The sequence below is a fragment of the Vulpes vulpes genome, chromosome 1 (genome assembly GCF_048418805.1).
Source record: "Vulpes vulpes isolate BD-2025 chromosome 1, VulVul3, whole genome shotgun sequence".
Classification (NCBI taxonomy): Eukaryota; Metazoa; Chordata; class Mammalia; order Carnivora; family Canidae; genus Vulpes; species Vulpes vulpes.
In genome coordinates, this window is record NC_132780.1 from 61,049,306 (window position 1) to 61,070,888 (window position 21,583).

The window sequence follows — 21,583 nt, forward strand, 5'->3', positions numbered from 1 at the left end:
AAAATTTTAGAGCCTAAACCTTTTTCTATTTTTGGAATTAAATTTTTAGGTCAGAGTTCCAGAAGGTGGAAATACTTAACCAAAAGATATGAATACTTTTAAGACTCTTGACACATATTATCAAATTGCTTTGATTTTACTCTTCTAACAGAAATGATACTTCTAAAAGTATCTGTTCTTCAGGTCTGAGTATTTGGATTTTTTTGAAACTAATAGCTAAATTAATAGAAAATTGCATTTTCTCTTTTTAAAATTTTGTAGGTTTTTACACATTAGCAAGGTTGGCTATAATTCCATAGTCTTGATAATAGTTGAATCTTAATTGCCCACCTGTTTTAATGTGTTTCTTATTGATTCGAATGTTCTTTAAAAGTAACCCCACTATCCAGATCTCTTAAATTCCTGTTATGTATTTGATTTACTATTGTAATTTATTGCTTATTTACTATTAGTGTTTATGTCTTTACTATTTTATTATTTATTCCATTTTTCTTATTACTTCCTTATGTCTTCATGCTTGGTAAGAATAAACCTATCATATATTTCCTAACACCCTCCTAAAAGAAGCTAATTCAGCTATTTCTATTCATTGTGTTTTGTACCTTCTAAAGTGATTTTTCCCAGTTCGAATTGGGCATTTGGATTTGGATAAAATTTAAATTGCTAATATGTTCATTTTTCTCCAAGTAATTTATAGTTTATGCCCTTACAGTACTCATCCTTCCTCTCTAGGAATGTATTAAGTTTTTCCATTTATTTTCTTTGTATTATGTTTTACTAAAGTTGCATAGTTTTTTTTTTCCCATATAGATGTAATGTTTTTTATTATAGATATTTCTAATTAGAGTAGCTTGAAATCTTTTTTTTTTTTTTAAGATTTTACTTATTTATTCACGAGAGACCAGGAGAGAGGCAGAGACATAGAGGGAGACGCAGGCTCCCCACGGGAAACCTGATAACAGGACTCGATCCCAGGACCCGGGGATCACAACCTGAGCCAAAGGCAGATGCTCAACCACTGAGCCACCCAGGTGTTCTGAGATCTCTTTTTCAATTTTATTTCCTTTGTGGTTACTGTTAATAATTAGTAAAGGCATCAAATTTTTGATAATCATGAATTTGTACATTTTTTTCTAGATTTATGTTTTTTTCCTACTTTTTAATGTGTGTTATTTTTAATTAAACTTTGTAATTTTTCCAGAATCATTCTAAATAGTGGCTTGCTTGTTTAGGCTTGAACAATTATTAGGAAATCATCCAGTATTTCACCATTAAGAGAATTATTCCCCGTCATGCTATGAAAGAATCCTTTTACTTTATGTAAAATACTGAATTTTGATTCCTTTCTTTTAATCAAATAAGAATGTTGGATTTTGTCAAGTTCCTTTAGGGTTAAGATGATCTTGATCTTGGATTATTTGACCTATTTATGTTACCATTGATAGATTTCTTCACAGTAAGCCATCCTTGCATTCCCTTGGATTTGTCCTCCTGGCAATCTTTTCCTCTTAACTAAACAATATAGTTTTTGGTAATGTGCCTTTAGACTTATTTTGAAGAATCCTTATGTCACGTAATTAAATTTACTTGCATCTGATTGCTGTGCCTGTTGAGTTTTAAATTTCCTGAAGTTAATAAGTCTAAATATACAAAGAATTGCATGTAATGGAAAGGAATATTCTTTCTTCGCCAGTTGTGGCTCGCTCTTGTCATGTACCTAAAACACTTTTGGGGATTTTGATTCATAAAATGTTTAATTTTGGTTAGAAGTAGATACTTAAATGTTCACTTATAATAAGCTCAGTAATCTATTCTTTCTACTCTTCTAAAAATCCAAGCTAGGAAACAAAATGTTCCTGAGAACTCTTTTTGTTACTCTAGTCTTGAGTATTATAATGTTTATTGTCTAATGCCCCAATCATTTATTAGGTCCTAGTATATATCCTTTAATTTTAAAATGGACACCACAAACTGTGGGAAAAAACTTGCAGTACCTCAGGCCTCACAGTATCATTTGATACCTCTTTATCATTTTGGTGTTTATCAATTTGAAATTGCTATATATATAGCAGATTTATGTAATAAAACCCAGTACATTATTTCTAAGCAGTAATGTTTTTTGTTTCTTAAATTATCTAATGGAAAAATGCCTTTTTAATGGCTCATGATGTGAGGTAATAATTTTGTGCCTTAAATATGTATCATTGTTTTGTTGATATTATTTGCCATTTTACTGCTAATTATAAAATATGAAACAACTTTTAAGTAACGAATAAGTATAGGTGCTTAAGTAATCGCTTTCGATACAGATTTTGTATTTCAAAGCTTATTCATTTTGATCTAATTAGGAGCAGTGCTTTTTGAAGTTGTGTATTTACAGACACTAAGGGATTGGTTGATTAATGAAGGATTTGTGAGCAGGTTGCTAAAAAAAATACACATATCTCTAGAGTGAAAATATATGTTCAACTAGAATTTAAAAAATTAAAATAGAAATATATGTTGATTAGAATTTAAGAGTAACTGGGAGTAGAAAATAGAAATTCAAATATATAGTCTTTTTAAATGAACAGAAAAATCACATATTCTAATTAACTTTGTAACCAATTTTATCCTTTGGTAAAGCACTTTCCTTATTGTACCTTATTTAACTTTACTAGCTTAAGAAGTACCACATATCTTTAATGATTTATCTCTATAATTCCTTGGGGTTATTATTCTGCATATCATTATTGTACTATACTCTGTCAGCAAATGGGCTAACACAGATAAACCTCTTACAGAATATATTTTAGAAAAGTCTTATGGTTTTTTTTTTTTATCACTTAAAGGATCCTGGATATCACTCCAACACAATATACAAAGGTATTTCCTGCTTTTACAACTACATGGCATTCCACCAAGGATAAACCATAATTTTTTAACCAAGCCCCTCTTTACAGACACCTGCATTATTTATAGTCTTTTGATACTATGATCAGTGCTATAACAAACATTTAAGTATTTTCAAATTTTTGTCAAATTATCTCCAGGATAAATTTCTATAAATGTGATTGCTGGCTTAAAGGGTAAATGCATATATGATTTTGCTAGACACTGCCAGATTCCCTCTTATAAGTCCAAACCTGTACTGCATTTTCAGAACTAAGCAGCTGAGTTCTTATATTCATTGAAAAACTATTAGCAATGAAATGGTTTACAAAGAAAGTGAAACAAACGAATTATGTTTGTTTTTATAGTAAACCAATGTTCCTTAAACCTAATTACATTTTAGAACATTTAAATGGTTTTAGGCCTATAAAGAAAGAAAATCACTTATGATATACATCAAAATCTACTACAACCTTCCTAGGAAACGCTGCTTCAACTGTACTCAAGCTGCTAAAAGACATTAAGATACAACACTGAGACAAATATAATTATTTTATCTGAGGTAAATTACTCTCACTTGTGTCTAGATTTTTTAAATGATTGCTTATGGGGAAGGAATGAGCTGAAGAGTCAGGGAATATATTTTGCTTTTGTATTTTTACTTTGGAATCATTTAAATATTTTATATAATGAGACAAATACATGTAACCAAGAAAATAAACAAGTTCTGCCCCTAAGAATATAAAGTCAAACTGAATCAAATGAACCTAACAGTACACATTTGATAGTATAAACTCATGAGAATGACTTTAAAATACAGTAATTTGACTGAAAGTTTCAAGTGATATGTTGTCTAAAGACAAAGAGCAGCAAAAATCCTGTTTTAAGTAATCATATTGCTTGTGTTAATGCTAGTATTCTAAGATATTTTTGTCTTGTGTGATAGATAAAAAAAAATTGATGTAATTGGTAACAGATTTTCTGCATGTTTTAAAGCAAACACAGGTATAATTTATAGCAACTTATGATGTATTTTCTTTTAAAAGTTTAAAGAAGGGGACCTTCAGGAGAAAAGGTACTGAAGATCCTTATCACAAGTTTTGAAACTGATGGGTCTGGTTCATGTACTGTTTTCCCTTTTATATATATATATATATATATATATATATATATATATATATATATATTTGAAAATGTTCATAATAAAAATGCTTTATGAATTTATCATTCTGCTTGGACCCATGCTATCTCCTTTATCCTTTTAGAATTCTAGATTGTTAGCTGATTTGGAAACCTTTTCATTCTATAAAGAGAAGTTATTTGCTTAAGGTTTAAATACTGTGACTCATTGCTCACTTTTCTAGGGGAATACGATTTTAGAATTCTATTATAGTTTAATAATTCTGAATCATCTGGCACACAAAATAGCTGATACAATTTCTGCCAAGTGCAGAGGGACATATATTTAAAAAGTGTACATCTCTCCTTTGAGTGTCAGCTCTTTGAGAGCAGGAACTAAATGTCTTTTGTTCACTTAAGAATTATAATGTTTGTATATTAGGTATTTGATAAATATTATATGAATAATAAACACCTGTACTTTGTTATCAAACAACATTTATATAGCACCTTATATACTTTCAAAGTGCTTTCAGTTATAATCTTATTTTCCCTTCCTAAATTTCTCATATGTAGACATTAGACATTATCTCTGTTTAATGGAAGAAAAATAGGCAATGTACAGAAAACAATGCTTGAAGGTATATAAATTCCAGAAAACTGCTTATAGGGAAGCAGTTAATAGTTAACCTAGTTAATTAATAACTAGGTATAATGAAGAACCAATTGCAGATTCTGGGGTGATTTTCTTAACCAATAAGGATAAGCATCTCCCTACCTATATTTTACCTTCAGATATCTTTGTTTGAACCACATAGAGTTGTGAGGTTTCAAGATCAAAATGAATTGAAGATCAGTTTCACACCATCCAATCTGTAGAACAATAAGGCTGCTGAGAAAGAAGATGGACAAAAGCTGAGACCCCTTCATCTCTGTCTATGTTGACAGCAGAATGGGAACTGCTTTTCTGGCTTTAGGGATCATTTGTACTAAAATCTACCCTTCGTTTCCGTCTCAATTCATCTGAGACTCATTTTTATTAACATAGCATGGTCATAGATGCTTGGCATTAATAGCTATAGCAAAGAGTGGAGACAGAACCCTGGCAGCAGTGCATTAAGGGAATTAAAAGTATTACTGCCAGTCAAAGAACTACTGACTGCGTCAACCTGTCTAGTAAAGAAAGAGTAGAAGATATTTTCTCCCCAGTTCAGTAGAGCCATATTATGTGGGCAGTGGAAGTTTGGTAATGAACTCTGCATGCCAAGCTACCCTTCAGGTCAGGACCTGGGAGAAGAATCCTATTAGTGCTAAGACGAAAGTTGGAACAAAAGGAAATGAAATATATTCTTCCTGTTGATAACATTGGATATTCATAGATAAAATTCAATACTGAGTTAACTCATAGACTCTATGACTAGACTTTGGAGCATGATAGTATTTATAAAGCAAAATCTTGTACCTAAGAATTGAATTATGGTAAAAAACCAGAAATATTAACCACCATTAATATTTGGTGACACTTAGTGGGTATTATCAATAATAGAAAATACGAGTGGAAAATGAGATGAAAAGATATGCCCATAGGAGCTGAAAGTAAAATGTGAATGGTTGACATAAGTAATAACATATGGGAGAACAAAAGTTCATTAGTAGCATCTGGTATGGGTTGAATTGTGTCACCCCACCCCCAAAATTCATATGTTGAACTCTTCACCACCACTACTCTCAGAATGACTGTATTTGGAGACAGACTCTTTCAAGGAGTAATTAAGTTAAAATGCGACATTAGGGTAAGGCCCTAATCCAATTTGTCTGCTGTCCTTAGAAGAAGAAATTTATGCAGAGATAGCCAGAGGAAGACCATGAGAAAGCATAGAAGACTGCCATCTACAAGGCAAGGAGAGAGGTCCCTGCCAATACCTTAATCTTGGATTTCTGCACTGTAAGGAGATGAATTTCTGTTATTTATGTCACCTAGTCTGTGATACTTTGTTGTGGCAGCTTAAGCAGACTAATACATCATAATCAAGCCACTTAATGGTAGAATCAGCATCCCCCAAACTGAATCAGATCTAAAAAATAAGTTTTAGAAACTCTTCAATAATATATCTTGAAAAGGACAAAACGATAGAACTAAAAAAAGGAAGATTTGTGTATGCTTTTTAGATCTGTAGCAAATGGAGATAAGCCATTATATCTGTTCCCATTCCCTGCTCTTTACCCCCCAAAAACAAAAGTATATGACGAGAAATGCAATAAAGGAAATCTTTCCTCAGTGGTAATTTATAAATCATAAATGAAAACTAGTATGCTGGAAAATAATTATCTTAGTTTCCTAGGACTACAGTATCAAAATAGTATGAACTGGGTGGCTTAAAGCAACAGAAACTTATTAACTTACAGTTTTGGGGGATGGCAGCCCAGAATGAAAATGTTAGCAAGGCTGTGTTCCCTCTAAAGGCCCAAGGGAAAGAACTGTTCGATGCCTCTCTCCTAGTTTCTGGTAGCCTTGGATGGTTTTTGGCTTGGAAATGTATCATTCTGGTGCTCTGTCTTCACATGACACTCCCCACATGGGCCTCTTCATCTTCCCTCTGTATATATGTCTCTCTCTTCACATTTTCCCTTTTTATCTGATACCATTCATATTGGAATAGGACTCACTCTAGTGATCTCATTTTATCTTGATTACCTCTGCAAAAACCCTGTTTCCAAATATTGTCACATTCACAGGTACTGTGGGTTAGGACTTGGACATACTTTTGAGGGACAAACACAATTCTACCCGTAACACTAATGTACCAACATGCTAGCAGTGTTAACAACTGTGCCATCGTCACTGTGGGTATTTTTTTTTTTAACTTTTCTATTTTTTGCTGCAATGGGCATGTATTCCTTTTATAGTCTGAACAATCTGAATGTTATTCAAAAAGTAAGATAAATGATTTTTGTAAAAATCTCACTTTTAAATTATTTTTGCACTAGCTCCCAGTTTTTATGTTATATAATCCTGTTTGGTTTAAATTATTTTCTGATTCAGCAAGAGTCCATTTGCATTAATGTAACATTTAGCAATCTGTCATCTGCATAATTATACATCTGTGATTATAGGTAGGGTAGAAGAAACTTCTCTCTGAATTAAAATGGTCTGTTAACATTTGTTATCTGTAGAGAGCATACTGATATTGGTGGTAAGAGGAGGACTATATGAATAAAGTAGGCATTTAGCAACAGGTATATGAGCAGTGTGAACACCATCAGTTACCTCTAGGTCCTGAGTCCCCAGGCTCTGAGGGTTTCTCACACATTAAGCAAATAGATGAAGCATCTCAATAGGCAGGATGTCATTCTATCTGCATCAGACACCAACCTTTTCATTGGTTTTGTGTGAGCTAGTGGTTAGTGCTTTTTAAAAGTATGGTTTTATAAGCTTTCTAATGAACTGACTTCTTTTTTTCTTCTAGATTTGCCTACTATGGATAACGCAGTGCTTTTGGAATTATTTAGATTGGATAGAAATCTGCCATTATATTGCTACTTGTGTTTTCCTTGGTCCTGACTATCAAGTGTACATCTGCATAGCTATTTTCAAACATCTGCAACAAGATATTCTGCAGCACACTCAGACTCAGGATCTGCAGGTTTTCCTGAAAGTAAGTAACTTTAGCGGGAAAATGATGGTCAAGAGTTCATAGCTGACTTTGATGGGAGGCTTGAGTCAGACACTTTTCTCAACAATCATCTAAAAAAAAAACTTAAGAGGTGGTACTGTCATTCTCATTTTAGAGATGAGGGAACTGAGGCATCAACTTAAATTGTTCAAGATGGCACACTAGGGAGTGGTGGGACTGGAGCTGTGAAACAGCTAAGCTGTGTGCTAGCCAGTGTGCTATCCCACAAGATGTATTGTCTGTCTGTCTGTCTATATATATTCTTTATATCTTACCTGGTCACTGAAAGTTCAAGTTACTGTGTTAAGACAGAGTTTTAAAACATTTTTTTAAACATTTAATGTAATTTCCTGTACCTTCATATTCTATTTTTTTTTAAACTTTCACCTATTTTTATAAAATGTTTCCATGAAAGATTATTCTATAATAGCATTCTTTTTAAAAAGTCACTATATTATAGAAGTTAATATTTTAAAACAAGATATAACTTATTTTCTCTCTCATAATAATGTGAGTTTTGAAGCTGTGGACTTTAGGAAATACAGTTATATAAATACATCCTTATGTACAATTCTTGATAGAAATCCAACTCTATTTAAGTTAAAATCTTTCCCTGCATTTGAAGTATGTTTCCCTCCACTTGCTCCCCTCACCATCCCACAGGAACACATAACGCATACATACACTAAAACTAGCATTTGTCCTTTGCTAGGTTTTCTCTAGATCCACAAATAATTTCTGCGTTAATTAGTTTTATCATTCTCCTTTACCGCTAGATACTTGTCAGAGCTATTTTCCCTTTAATAATGATTTTCTATATAAATAAATGTCATTGATTATTCAAGATTGCCAAACTATCCAGCTGAATTCAAAAGATCTCTAACTTTATTGTTTTATTTCATAAATACTGAATTCAAAAGATCTCTAACTTTTATGTATATCACTAGATTGTGATCTTAGGAAATTTTTATTTTTATTTTTTTTAAGAGAACGAGAATGAGCAAGAGTGGGTGGGGGCAAGGGGCAGAGGGAGAGAGAATGAGAGAGAGAGAGAGAATCTTAAGCAGGCTGCATGCCCAGCAGGGAGCCTGACACAGGACTCCATCTCAAGGCCCAAGATCATGAGCTAAGCCAAAATCAAGAGTTGGGCACTCAACTAACTGAGCCACCCAAGCGCCCCTTGGGAACATTTTTAATGAAGAAATATTCTAAGACAATGATTGTACATGTAAAAGGAAAACATAGGTAGAAAAAGAAAAAAATTATCTGCAAGAGTTAATTTGTAGAACAGAGGTGGTTAAACAAATGGGGATGATGTTGAGGACAATATGTTGATTCCTTTTTAGTAAGGAACACTTTCACCACTACTGTGGTCAATTATAGGAATTTCAGAGTTTGAAACTTTCCCAAGCCCTTACACTAACCCTGTCATTTTCTAATCTTGTATGCCACTTTAGTTTCCCTTACAGGGTTTGTCACTAGCTGGAATTATTTTATATGTATTTTTGCCAGTCTACCTCAGTATAATGTATATGTTCCACAAGAACAGTGATCTTGTCCATCTCATTTACTAATGTATTTTCAATGCCTCGAACACTAGGCATTGTTCAAGTGCCTAATACATATTTGTTGAAAGAGTAAACAATACAAATAAAGGGAAAGATTAACTTATTTTTATTCACATTTAGTAACAAACATTACTGAATTCTTTAAATCTAATTATTGTTGGTGATCATTGCAGTTTCTTCTGTTTGTTGACTACTTCGTGATAATGCTATCTGTTTAAAACTAAAAAATTTTCCAATGAGTGGGAAAAAGATTACTACTCAAGTCCTATTCAAATTACTAAAATTTTAATTGAATTGGTTTAAATCCAAACTAAGAACATGTTGGCAAAGAATTAATTTTAGCACTTGTCCTGGAACTGACCTTACTCCTGTTTGCATTCATCTGAGGGATTAAGAAAAATATCTTTCTGATATTGGACTTCATTTCATTTTTTGTTTAATTTTCAGCAGGTAGGTCTCAAGTTCAGTGATCTCTTTTGGTGGGCGGTTATTCTTCTTGTGAGATAAACTCCAGTGTGGTATTTAAATATGCATTTATATACCCCTTCAACTACTCTATTAAGCTCTCTTATGACCTGTTGTTTTCCATGTATATAAGCATATATAGACTCTTTTCCACTTATTCACATATTAAACAATAATGAAACTTTAATAAAGTGATTTTCATTTTCCTTCCCTTGGAAGACAGCCCAAGTCAGAAATAGTTATATGATTTGAAAATTTCTCATTCAGCTATGGTTATAAGAATTAAACCTGGGGAATTATGTTTTATACTTTCTAACCCAGAAATCTCAGACTTATACAAAGGGTGAAAAAAACTTAATGATTTTCCATAAAACTATATACTACAGCTGTAATACGATTCTTATATAGTTATTTCCTGACTATACATATTGAAATATGATTGCTTCTGAAGAGATAAAATAGATCAGAAGACTTTTACTTTTTAGTGTATTTGTTGTTTTTATTTTTGAAGAATGGATCCATACTTCTTTCATAATAAAACTTTTTAAAAGGATATTGAATCATCATACAAAAATAGATAAGACAAGCATCTATTATTGTAAGTGTAGTCAAATAATCAGGCCCAGTTGGAGTTTCCAAAATATTGAAAGACCACAAACATGTTTTCAACTATTACCAGCTATCCTGAGAAACTTCGGGTAATGAGATGGCTCTAAAAGATCGAAAATATGCAGTTAAAATTTTCCTGGTTTAAGTTTCATTTATTGACAGAGAGTGACATGATATAAACATTGCCTTAGGAATAATAGTAATCAGTCTGAAGTATATGTAGTATAGAGATAATATTAACCTGTTTGTATTTATTTGGGTTTAGGCTCAAATTAGGTGTTGGGGGTCTAGACTTGTTGCCCATGTTTCTGATAGCCCACTGAGCAATTCTTTGTGATCTGTGTCTTAAAAAGATTTGGAACTTCTTAAACCATGTGGTGAATGAACATGAATAGTCTGGCTAAGCTTACTTAAAAAATATTCCCCCCACTTAAAAAAAAAAAAAAAAAGTCCCTCTTTTAACTAAACCACTGAATGATTAAATGAATGGATGGCATGGGCATAAAATGATTATCAGTAAGGTATTTTCTGAGTTTTTCAAGGTTATCTTTGTAGATACAACAAGTATGTGGGTTTGCTAATAGAGCAGCCTTATTATATTTTATGTATAATAAGTGCATTATTCCCACACTGTGGTGATTGATAGATCAGTACTGAGCTAAGACAACTTTTGAAGGTACGCTGGAGGGCTTAGTAATTGGACTTAGGGTCCTGGATGTTTTTATCTTGACAGATGATGGTTCAAAAAAATCTGTGGCCATCACATTTACCAGAAAGAAAAACATCATCCAGAAAAATAAATATAGGACTCTCAAATATACCAGTGAGCTTGAAAGTCAAAAGGTTTTCTTTTTAAGTGGAGTCTCTTTTTCTCTCTCTCTTTCTCTCTCTCTGTCTCACACTCACACACTCGTGCAAGCAAGCCAGTTTAGAAGGAGTTTAATAGTATTTTAGAAGAACCACTGTTTTAGCCAACTGGCTATACTGAGTATCTCTCTAGCATGATAATAGGCTGGCAGTGATTTTGGTTTTAGTTTGTGAACTCAATTGAATTCAACTTGGGGGAAACTTCACTGAAATGCCAGGCTAAGAAAAGATTGCCTTCCAGTGAAAATCAGGCTGTGAAGGCTCAAAATACTTAATTAAAATGCTTCAACTAAATCCTCCACGTTATGGCAAAATCAATTTATAATTATGAAAAAATCAGATTAATTTCAATCCAATCAGTAAATTGTCAAGAGGACTGTTGTTGTTCCTGCAGCTGTTAGCAGAACATGTTGACAGGGTAAGGAATGGAGATCAGACTGAGAAACGTGAATTGCTAAGTTTTCAAAAGACAAAAGTATACACAGTACAAAAGATAATTCACCGTCTGAGGGAATAGATGAAACACGTTCAGTTTTATGTTAACTGTGGTTGGCAAACTGGTGCTTTTCATTGTTCTTGTATCACTTGAGTTTGCCTGCATTCAAATTCTGGCTCTGTCACTCGGTAAACTTGGGCACATTGCTTGCTGAACCTCTCTGTGCCTCAGTTTTCTCATCTGTATAATTGGGTGTGAAATAATACCTATTACATGGAATTATTGAGGAATTAGATGGTATCTTTTTTTCTTCATTTATTTAAATTCAGTTAACCAACATACAGCACATCACCAGTCTCAGATGTAAGAGTTCAGCAATTCATTAGCCGCATATGACACCCAGTGCTCATCACATCACGTGTCCTCCTTAATGGGTTGCTGGAGGGGAGGTGGATGGGGGGATGGGATAGCTGAAGGATAGCTTTGTGTAAAATACTTCTAGAATGTTTTCTGGCACATAGAAAGTGCTTTAGAAAAAAGCAATTATTTGAATATCTACATCTCTGTGGCATCCTTCTCTTATTAACTGAAGAAAAAAACATGTGTCGAGAACATGGCAAAGGAAATAGGCCTTTCTCCTGAGTCCATAGCTATTTACTTTGCTCCCATGTGTTCTTCTCCAGCGCCTTAGACATCATAGTATATCGTAGTAATACCTGGCATATAGTTCAGATCTAGGTCAGGATCATTTTTTTTTTACATTGTATCTGATCAAGGCCTGTTCCCTCATTTACCCAGCCAGGATTGGATCATCTCTGTAGTCATCACATACGTCCATATATCCATCCCTCAGCTGAGTTAAAACCCATTTATTTACTTATTTTTAATTTTTTAATTTAAATTCAATTTAGTTAACATAAAGTATATTAATTTCAGGGATAGAATTTAGTGTTTCATCAGTTGCATGTAACACCCAATGCTAATTACATCAAGTGCCCTCCTTAATGCCCATCATCCAGTTACCCCATGCCCCCACTCACCTCCCTTCCAGCGACCCTCAATTTATTTCCTATAGTTCAGAGTATTTTACGGTTTGCCTCCCTCTCTGTTTTCATTTTATTTTTCCTTCTCTTCCTCTTTGTTCATCTGTTTTGTTTCTTAAGTTCCACTGTGAGTGAAATCAGATGGTATTTGTCTTTCTCTGACTGACTGCTTAGCATAATATCCTCTAGTTCCATCCACGTCATTGCAAATGGCAAGATTTCATTCTGTTGGATGGCTGAGGAATATTCCATTGTGTGTGTGTGTGTGTGTGTGTGTGTGTGTGTGTACCACATCTTTATCCATTTATCTGTCAGTAGATATCTGGGCTCTTTCCATATTTTGGCCATTGTGGACATCGCTGGTATAAACATTGGAGTGTGTGTTCCCTTTCAAGTCATTATGTTTGTATCCTTTGTATAAATACATAGTAGCCCAATTGGTGGGTCATAGAGTAGTTATATTTTTAACTTTTTGAGGATCCTCCATACTGTTTTCCAGAGTAGCTGCACCAGTTTGCATTCCCACCAATACTGCAGGAGGGTTCCCCTTTCTCCACATCCTCACCAACATCCATTGTTTTCTGAGTTATTAATTTTGGCCATTCTGACTGGTGTGAGGTGGTATGAGTTAAATTCTTTTAAGAATCACATACTCTGGGGTGCCCGGGTGGCTCGGTGGTTGAGCATTTGGGTGCTCAGGACGTGACCCCCAGGATCTCAGGATCGAGTCCCACATCAGGCTCCCCATGAGGAGCTTGCTTCTCCCTCTGCTGTGTCTCTGCTTCTCTATCTCTGTCATAATAAATAAAATCTTTTTTTTGTAATAAATAAAATCTTAAAAAAAAAAGAAGAATCACATACTCTTCCCTAAATATTTATGAAACTCCTATTCTATCTAGAACCACACACACACACTATGTAAAGGCCCCTGATCCTGAGGATCATTAGTGTGCCTATTAAAACTGACATATCTAGACTCCTCCCTAGACCTACCAAAACAATTTTCATGACAGGCCTGAATTGGCAGATTTTAGTATAAAATCTCAAATAGCTTGAAACTTTTAGAACATGTAAAAAAATGTTACCTTTCAAACTGGAATCCAGAATGCCAACTCCGGAGATTCAAAAGTTTTGGGGCTATGCTAATTATTAGAGCTCTTGTTTAAATGGTGTCATCTCCTATTGTGATTCAGTTAATGAACAATAAGCGTTCTTTTAAAATAATGAATATGCACTAAAACAGTTTTTCTGGCATTGGATTTTTATTTGGTTAGAATAACATTACTATAATTTCTCTGCAACTGAGACATAGTTTTATTTTTTATTATTTTAAAAAATATTTATTTATTTATTCATGAGAGACACAGAGAGAGAGAGAGAGGTGGAGACATAGGAAAGAGGGAGAAGCAGGCTTTTCACAGGAGTCCAATGTGGGACTCGATCCTGGATCCCAGGATCACGACTGGGGCTGAAGGCAGCCGCCCAACCGCTGAGCTACCCAGGCGTCCCTGAGATAGAGTTTTAATGAGGAGTTGATCAGTGCCAAATCACACATAATTTGAATGAAGAGAATGGATAAATTCATAAATAGTTCCATGACTACAGCAGTAACTGTTTAAAGTGAATTCTTGAACAGTAAGAATGGTCTTACTTCAATCCTATTTTTTTCCAAAAGCAAAGTGAAATAATCAAGAATCTTATAATGAGAATGAATGAGTTAAGAAATAAAATAAATAGCATTATAGTTATTTTTAAAATTAAGAGTAGAGTTCACATTTTTATGTTGGAAGGTATCAGCTCTAGCCTTAATGGTGTAATGTTATGCATACAACTTAACATCATTTAGTTCTTCTAGCTATGACATCAGATTTATAGATCAGAAATATTTTAATGTACCAACTATTCCTCCAAGTTACCCATATTTTAGGTGATACATGGCAAAATAAGTATAAGTTCTCCCAAGTTATTTGCAAGCTGTGGACTATTACTTATATGTGAACAGTGACATCCGAGGGAGGCCTTTATAAACATTCATTCTTACTGAGAATTGCATAGTGTGATATTTTTCCTAGTTGTATGCATTCATGTGTCTCAACTATAAACTGATTGTCCCTAACACAGTATCTGGTATAGGATAATTTATTTTTATTATTTTTAATTGCTTTTGGTTTTTGTTAGTAACTTTAACCTTTAAACTGTAATCTCTAGAAAGGCATGAATTGTCCAATTTTTAAATAACCTCCCAAACTCTGAACATAATACTACATTGGATCAGGTCTGATTTTTCTTCAGAATTTTTGTTTTACTTTGAAGGGTATGTACTGCATAGCTAGCATTTGGAAATGCTAAAAAAAAATTAGCCACATAATTTCCTTAAAGTCTCCAAGATTCTAAGTGAGTATTCCTACTGTTCTAATTTATTCTTGAGTGCCTCATTTGGGACACTAACCATTAAATTCAGAATTAGCACAGATATTCATTGTACCAACATTATGAGTTACAGACTATTGAAGGTTTTATGAACCTTCATTGCTGTAAAACAGATATTTCTTGCAACATTATAGGATCCTTTGATAAGCTTTAGGGTCTTTACTAATTAAAAATATGACCCATCATTCTGTAGTTGAAACTTTATCCAAAATATTAGGAAGATTTCATTTTCTAAGAGTGTCTTGTTTTTAAAGTTTATTAGAGGGATCCCTGGGTGGCGCATCGGTTTAGCGCCTGCCTTTGGCCCAGGGCGCGATCCTAGAGACCCGGGATTGAATCCCACGTCAGGCTCCCGGTGCATGGAGCCTGCTTCTCCCTCTGCCTATGTCTCTGCCTCTCTCTCTCTCTGTGTGTGACTATCATAAATAAAAAAAAAACAAAAAAACAAAAAAACAAAAAAATAAAGCTTATTAGAATTTTTTGAAAGATTTATTTATTTATTCATGAGACAGAGAGAGAGGGAGAGAGAGAGAGAGAGGCAGAGACACAGGCAGAGGCAGAAGCAGGCTCCATGCAGGGAGCCTGACATGAGACTTGATCCCAGGTCTCCAGGATCACGTCCTGGGCTGAAGGCAGCGCTAAACCGCTGAGCCACCTGGGCTGCCCCTAAGAGTTTGTCTTATTTTTTGTTAGCTGTAAAGCAAATTTGGTTTTAAAAACAGACAACCTTGTTTCAGGGACATGGTTTCACATACATACACAGCCTACTAGATAAAAAACAATTACACATTTAGTAGCAATGTAAAACCCCACCTATAACTGTAAAAAAAAAGTCAACTATTTAAAATTCATTAACTTAGAATTGTGTTTCTTTATTCAAGTGAATTAACTGCTCCTGTATTTTTTGACAGGAAGAAGCACTACATGGTTTTCGAGTGAGTGATTACTTTGAATACATGGAGATTTTGGAACAAAACTACAGACCAGTGGTGCTGAGAGACATGCGGAACGTTAGGGTGCAGAACACATAAAGGGTGGAGCATGGTTTAACGTCATGTTTCATTTGTTTGTAAAAGAAACAGAGGGACTTGATTGTTTTCTGTGTCTATAACAACATATGCTTTGTGAATACACATATTGTGAATCAATACTGAGACTTTTTCAATATAATAATATATTCAACTAGGTATTATCTCAATTTGTGACATGAAGTAAATTAATTTTTGTTAAGTTCATTGTTTTGTGAGGGTGTTTTAGAATCAAATCTAATTTACTTACAGTTCTTTACATTTAAAAGGTAATCCCAATCAACACCTCTTTCTTCACCAGAAGAGATTAAAAATTTTTTTTTTCAATGAGTTTTGAAACAAGCATCAATACTGTAAATAATTGTTTGACTAGCCAGGCAGAAAGAGTCCATAGAAACATGGAAGACATTTGTTTTCTTCATGTTTTATCTATACATATAAAGGAAAATAGACAAAACCACAACTACTTATTTTACATGCAGAGGAAATAAATGATATTTATCACGACAAATGCTAAAAAAATTATTGTTCTCAGACATAATTGTTTTTAGGAAGTGCTTTTGATACCTATATCAACTTATAATTTTTCATGGGAAATGTAGGCTCTACATGGTTCATTTAAAAGATAGATTATTTATTTCACACTAATAAGCATTTGACTTTCATTTATTGTGCATTTTTCTTAGTGATAAATTTTATTTGTAGTTAACTTAAAAAATGTTAAGGAGAATAATTTCTAAATTATTTTAAACGACTAACACGATGTTTTATTTAAATAGAAAGCTTTGCTCCAATGACAGAAATACAATATGCTAAAGTCTATTTTCTTTTAACTGTCACGTTTAATATATGAAAAATAATACATAAAAGAATTTTTCAGATAGCAATTTTAACACATTTTTTTGAATTCTAGGTAGTAGTCATTTTGTATGCATTACTTATATTTTTTTTTTGCATTACTTATATTTAAATATAAATCAACCATTAAAACCATTCTTAAACCTTTTTTTTTTTTTAAACGAAAAATAGCTCATCCGCAAACTCCTTTTTCCTTTCAGTATCATGAAACAACTGGCACCATACAGTTTCCAGTTTTCGGATATTTAGGCTATTGTAATATAAACATTCCAGAATTAGGTTTGATGCTGTAAATGCTAACAGCAGCTGCTCAGTAATGGTATTCTTAAAGGGCATTGGAAAAGTTGAGAAAAGAAAATTGAGCAAGTTAATTTGACGTATTGCTCCCTTTAGCTCTGGTTAAGAGTTAAGTAAGAGAGTCCTGCATTACTCAAAATACCAAGCTTTGTCTACTTTCAAACTTAATTTTGGAAAGCTGTAATACATATTTATGGTTTCATTTCTTCTCATTCTGTTCTTGACTTACTGTTATTGATACTAAGAAATTGCAGGTTTATTTCCTTTTTAAAAGCTCTTACATGGTAATTGGAAATACAAATGGAGAAGGAACTATAACTTAGTTTTATAATATTCATTGGTATTTTTGATTGGAAACTGAAGTAATATCTAGGTAGTAACAGTTATATTTTGGAAAAGTGAATTCAGCTGGAGCCAGAAGGCAGTTTGTTTTCATTTGTTAAATAAATGTCTTATGAACAATGTCCTAGCAATTTGGTGAAATAAAATGTAAAATATGGTAGTTTATGTAGCTACCATTGTAAATAATTTTTGTACCTATTATTTTAAGAATACTCTTTAGAATAGGAATCAATATAACCTTGCCTAGCCTTTTTTGTTTGTTTGTTTTTTAATTATTTAAAGTAGAAGTCCTTAGGACAGAGTTTATTTCTAATTTGTGAACAGGTACCTCATACATTTTACAAGATTCATTATAAGAAACTATTTTATGATAATAATGTAAACAAATTTGTGAAAATGTTTAATTGCTCATATATGAATCTATCAATACCTGTTTTCAAAATATCATCTCTGTTTTATGCCTCCTTATGATGCATAGGCACCTAAGGAATATGTGAAGGTAAAGTAAAACTCAGAAATTAATCTAACCTTAACAGAATTCTACCCAAATTTATGATTATCAAATTATGTCATGCTCTACTTTGATTTTCCAATTCTAAGATGTTAAAGAAATTTCTTTGGTTATTCATTAAACAGACTTGTTTTCAGGATTGCACATATAATGAAATTTTTAATATTCAGGATATGATAAATGAAATAACAGCACTGCCACTCAGAGAGTCCACAGTCCTTATGGAGAGCTGAATAATTTTAAACTGTGAAAATGCAGTTTTAAAGAACACAAGAGTTGGTCTCTGGATTCGGTGCCTTTGATAAAAACAGTTTTGATGGAGTAGTGGTTTATTTGGAGCAGGGCTAATTGATGCTGAGAGGAAAGACTGGAGAGTAGTCCTCCTAGGAGCACTATTGAACAGGGAAAGAGGGTGGTAGCTAGAGAAGGCCTGGGGTCAAAAGACTTTTTGAAGATGGAAAACGGAAGCATGTTTATATGTGGATAGAAATGATGCAGTAGAGAAAGAAAAACATGCTGAAGAGTGAATGTCATGAGACTCCTTATTGGAAGAATGAAAACTGTTAATAACCATTTTGGAAGTTTGGGTGTTTTTTTTTTTTTCAAATTAAATTAAACACACAGTTCACTACATGATTCAGCAATACTCCTTCTAGCCATTTCCTCCAAAGAAATAAAAAATATGTCCATATAAAGGCATGCATGAATAATACAGTTTTATTCATCATAGTCCCATCTATAGAAACAACTCAAACCTCAACTTGTGAATGGATAAACAAATGTAGTTCATTCCATAAAATGGAATACAGCTCAGTATTAAAAAGTGCACACAAGGGATGCCTGGGTGACTCAGTGGTAGCATCTGAGTTGGCTCTGGGTGTGGTCTCAGAGTCCTGGGATTGAGTCCCGCATCGGGCTCCCTGCATGGAGCCTGCTTCTCCTGCCTCTTCCTGTGTCTCTGCCTCTCTCTGTGTGTCTCATGAATAAGCAAATAAAATCTTTTTTTAAAAAAAGTGCACACAAAAGGATACATATTATAGGGTTCTATTTACAAGAAGCTCTAGAAAAGGCATATCTATAGTGACAGAATGTTAGTGATCCAGGGCTTAGGGCTGCGGGTGATTGTGAAGAAAGGGAATTTTCTACATAGAGGCAGAGGGGATATCTATATCAAAGTTGTAGTGATGGCTACATGACTGTATTTTTTTTTAAAGTACTTGAAATGTATGCTTAAAATGGGTCGATTTTAGTTTACATTTCACCTCAATAAAGCTGATTAACAAAAGATAAATCCTGCAAAGAGAAATTGACAAACCCATTGTAATGGAAGAGTTTCAGCATTAGCAGTTATGTTAGCTGTAGGTTACTTGTGGATGCCTTAAACAAGTTGAGGGTGATCTTTTCTATTCCTATTTTGGTGAGAGTTTTAGGAATAGATTTCTATTGGAAAATGATTTTATGTGAAAGTAATCTTTGCATGAGTTTCCCCTGTTTTTCGTCTTACTGATATGGTAACTTCCCAACATTTCCTAATGCTAAACCACCCTTGCATTCCTAAGATTAACTTGCATACTGTTAGATTTGATATTATGTTAGGAATTTTAATGTCTATGTTCATAAGGAATACTGATCTGTAGTTTTATTTTTCTGATTTTGATATCATGGTAATGCTGGCTTCGTAAAATGAGAAGTGTTCATCTGTTTTCTAGAAGTTTGTATATAAATGGTGTTATATTTTTTCCTTCAGTGTTTGGTAGAATTAACCAGTGAAACTTGGAATTTTCTTTGTGATAAGATTTTTGCGAAAAAATTAAATTTCTCTAATAGGTATCTACATGGCTATTCAAGATCTCTATTCTTAAGTGAGCTTTGGTAATCTTTTTTAAGGAATTTCTCCATTTTATCAAATGTCGAATTTATGGCCATTCAGTTGTTCATACATTACTTTGTTACATTTTTAATATGGGTAGAATTTGACATCACTGCTCTCATTTTTGGTATTGTATTATTTGTATCTTGTTTTTTTTTTCCTTGATCTGTCTGGGTAGAAGTTCATGAATGTTCTTAACTAGCTTTTAACAATTTCTCTTTTTCTGTTTTCTCTTCCACTGATTTCCACTCAGAACTTTATTATTTCCTTCCACTTACTTTCAGTTTCACTTACTCTTGTTTTTCTATTTCTTAAAGTCATTTAGTTAAGATCTTTCTTTTCGAGTATGGGTATTTAATGCTATGAAATTCCCAATAAATACTGCCTTAGCTGCATCCACAAATATTGATATGTTGTTTATAAGTTTTATGTAGTTGTTAATATTTTGTATTTTACCTTTTGATATATGGGTTATTTAGAGATGTGTAATTTAGTTTCCAAATATTTTGAGATTTTTTGAGATCTAGTTGATCCTCAGCAACACAGCTTTGAACTGTACAAGTTCGTTTATACATGGATTTTTTTTTTTTAAATTTTTATTTATTTATGATAGTCACACAGAGAGAGAGAGGCAGAGACACAGGCAGAAGGAGAAGCAGGCTCCATGCACCAGGAGCCCGACGTGGGTTTTGATCCCGGGTCTCCAGGATCACGCCCCAGGCCAAAGGCAGGCGCCAAACCGCTGCGCCACCCAGGGATCCCTATACATGGATTTTTTACATTGCAGTCCTGCAGATGTATATTCTCTTTCTAATGACTTAACATTTTCCCCCCTAGTTTAGTTTAAGAATATAATATGTAAAATATACAAAATATATGTATTAATTGACTGTTATCAGTAAGGTGTCCAGTAAACAGTAGGCTATTGGTAGTCACATTTTTGGGTGAGTCAAAAGTTATAGGTGGATTTTCCAGGAATTATGGGGGTGGGAGTGACAGCTCCCATAAACACTGTGTGGTTCAAGGGTCAAATATATTTGTTATTGATTTTTAGTTTAATTTCATTGTGGCTAGAACATTCTTTATGTTAATCCTTTTAAATTGATTAAAACTGGTTTTATGTCCCAGATAATCTACCCATAAATGCTTTTCATGTAACTTAAAAGGAATATATATTTTTCTGCTTTTGTGTGGAGTAGTCTCTGAGTCTCAATTAGACTAAATTGTTTGGTATTGTTTGTCTTCTGTATCTTTATTGACCTTTCTGGCTATTTGTTTTAGTTATTGTGAGAGTAATGCTGAAATTAACTGCGATTGTGGATTTGTCTGTTTCTCTATTCAGTTCAAGCAGTTTTTCCTTCATGAATTTTGAAGCTCAATTATTAGGTATATAAATTTTATGATTTTTATATACTTTGGTGAATTAAGTGCTTTACCTTTATGAAATAAACTGTTTATCCCTAGTAATAGGTTTTCTTTCGAAGTCTACATTCAATATTTAATAGTCTTTGGAACTTAATATTGATATAGCTATTCCAAGGTTTTGTTTTTTTGCTTAGGATTTACATGATATTTTTCCATTATTTTACTTTTAC

The 21,583-nt window shown here is 33.3% G+C and overlaps 1 protein-coding gene across 1 annotated transcript in view; it reads left to right on the forward strand.

Moving 5' to 3' along the window:
• TBC1D32 (TBC1 domain family member 32) overlaps positions 1-20,391 on the forward strand; it is a 206,466-nt gene extending 186,075 nt beyond the window's left edge. The window contains exons 32-33 of the mRNA XM_072765193.1: positions 7,458-7,646; positions 15,994-20,391. Of these exons, the coding sequence (XP_072621294.1) occupies positions 7,458-7,646; positions 15,994-16,113 (309 nt within the window). The 3' untranslated portion in view covers positions 16,114-20,391. The remainder of the gene's footprint in view (positions 1-7,457; positions 7,647-15,993) is intronic.
• Positions 20,392-21,583: the final 1,192 nt, after the last annotated feature.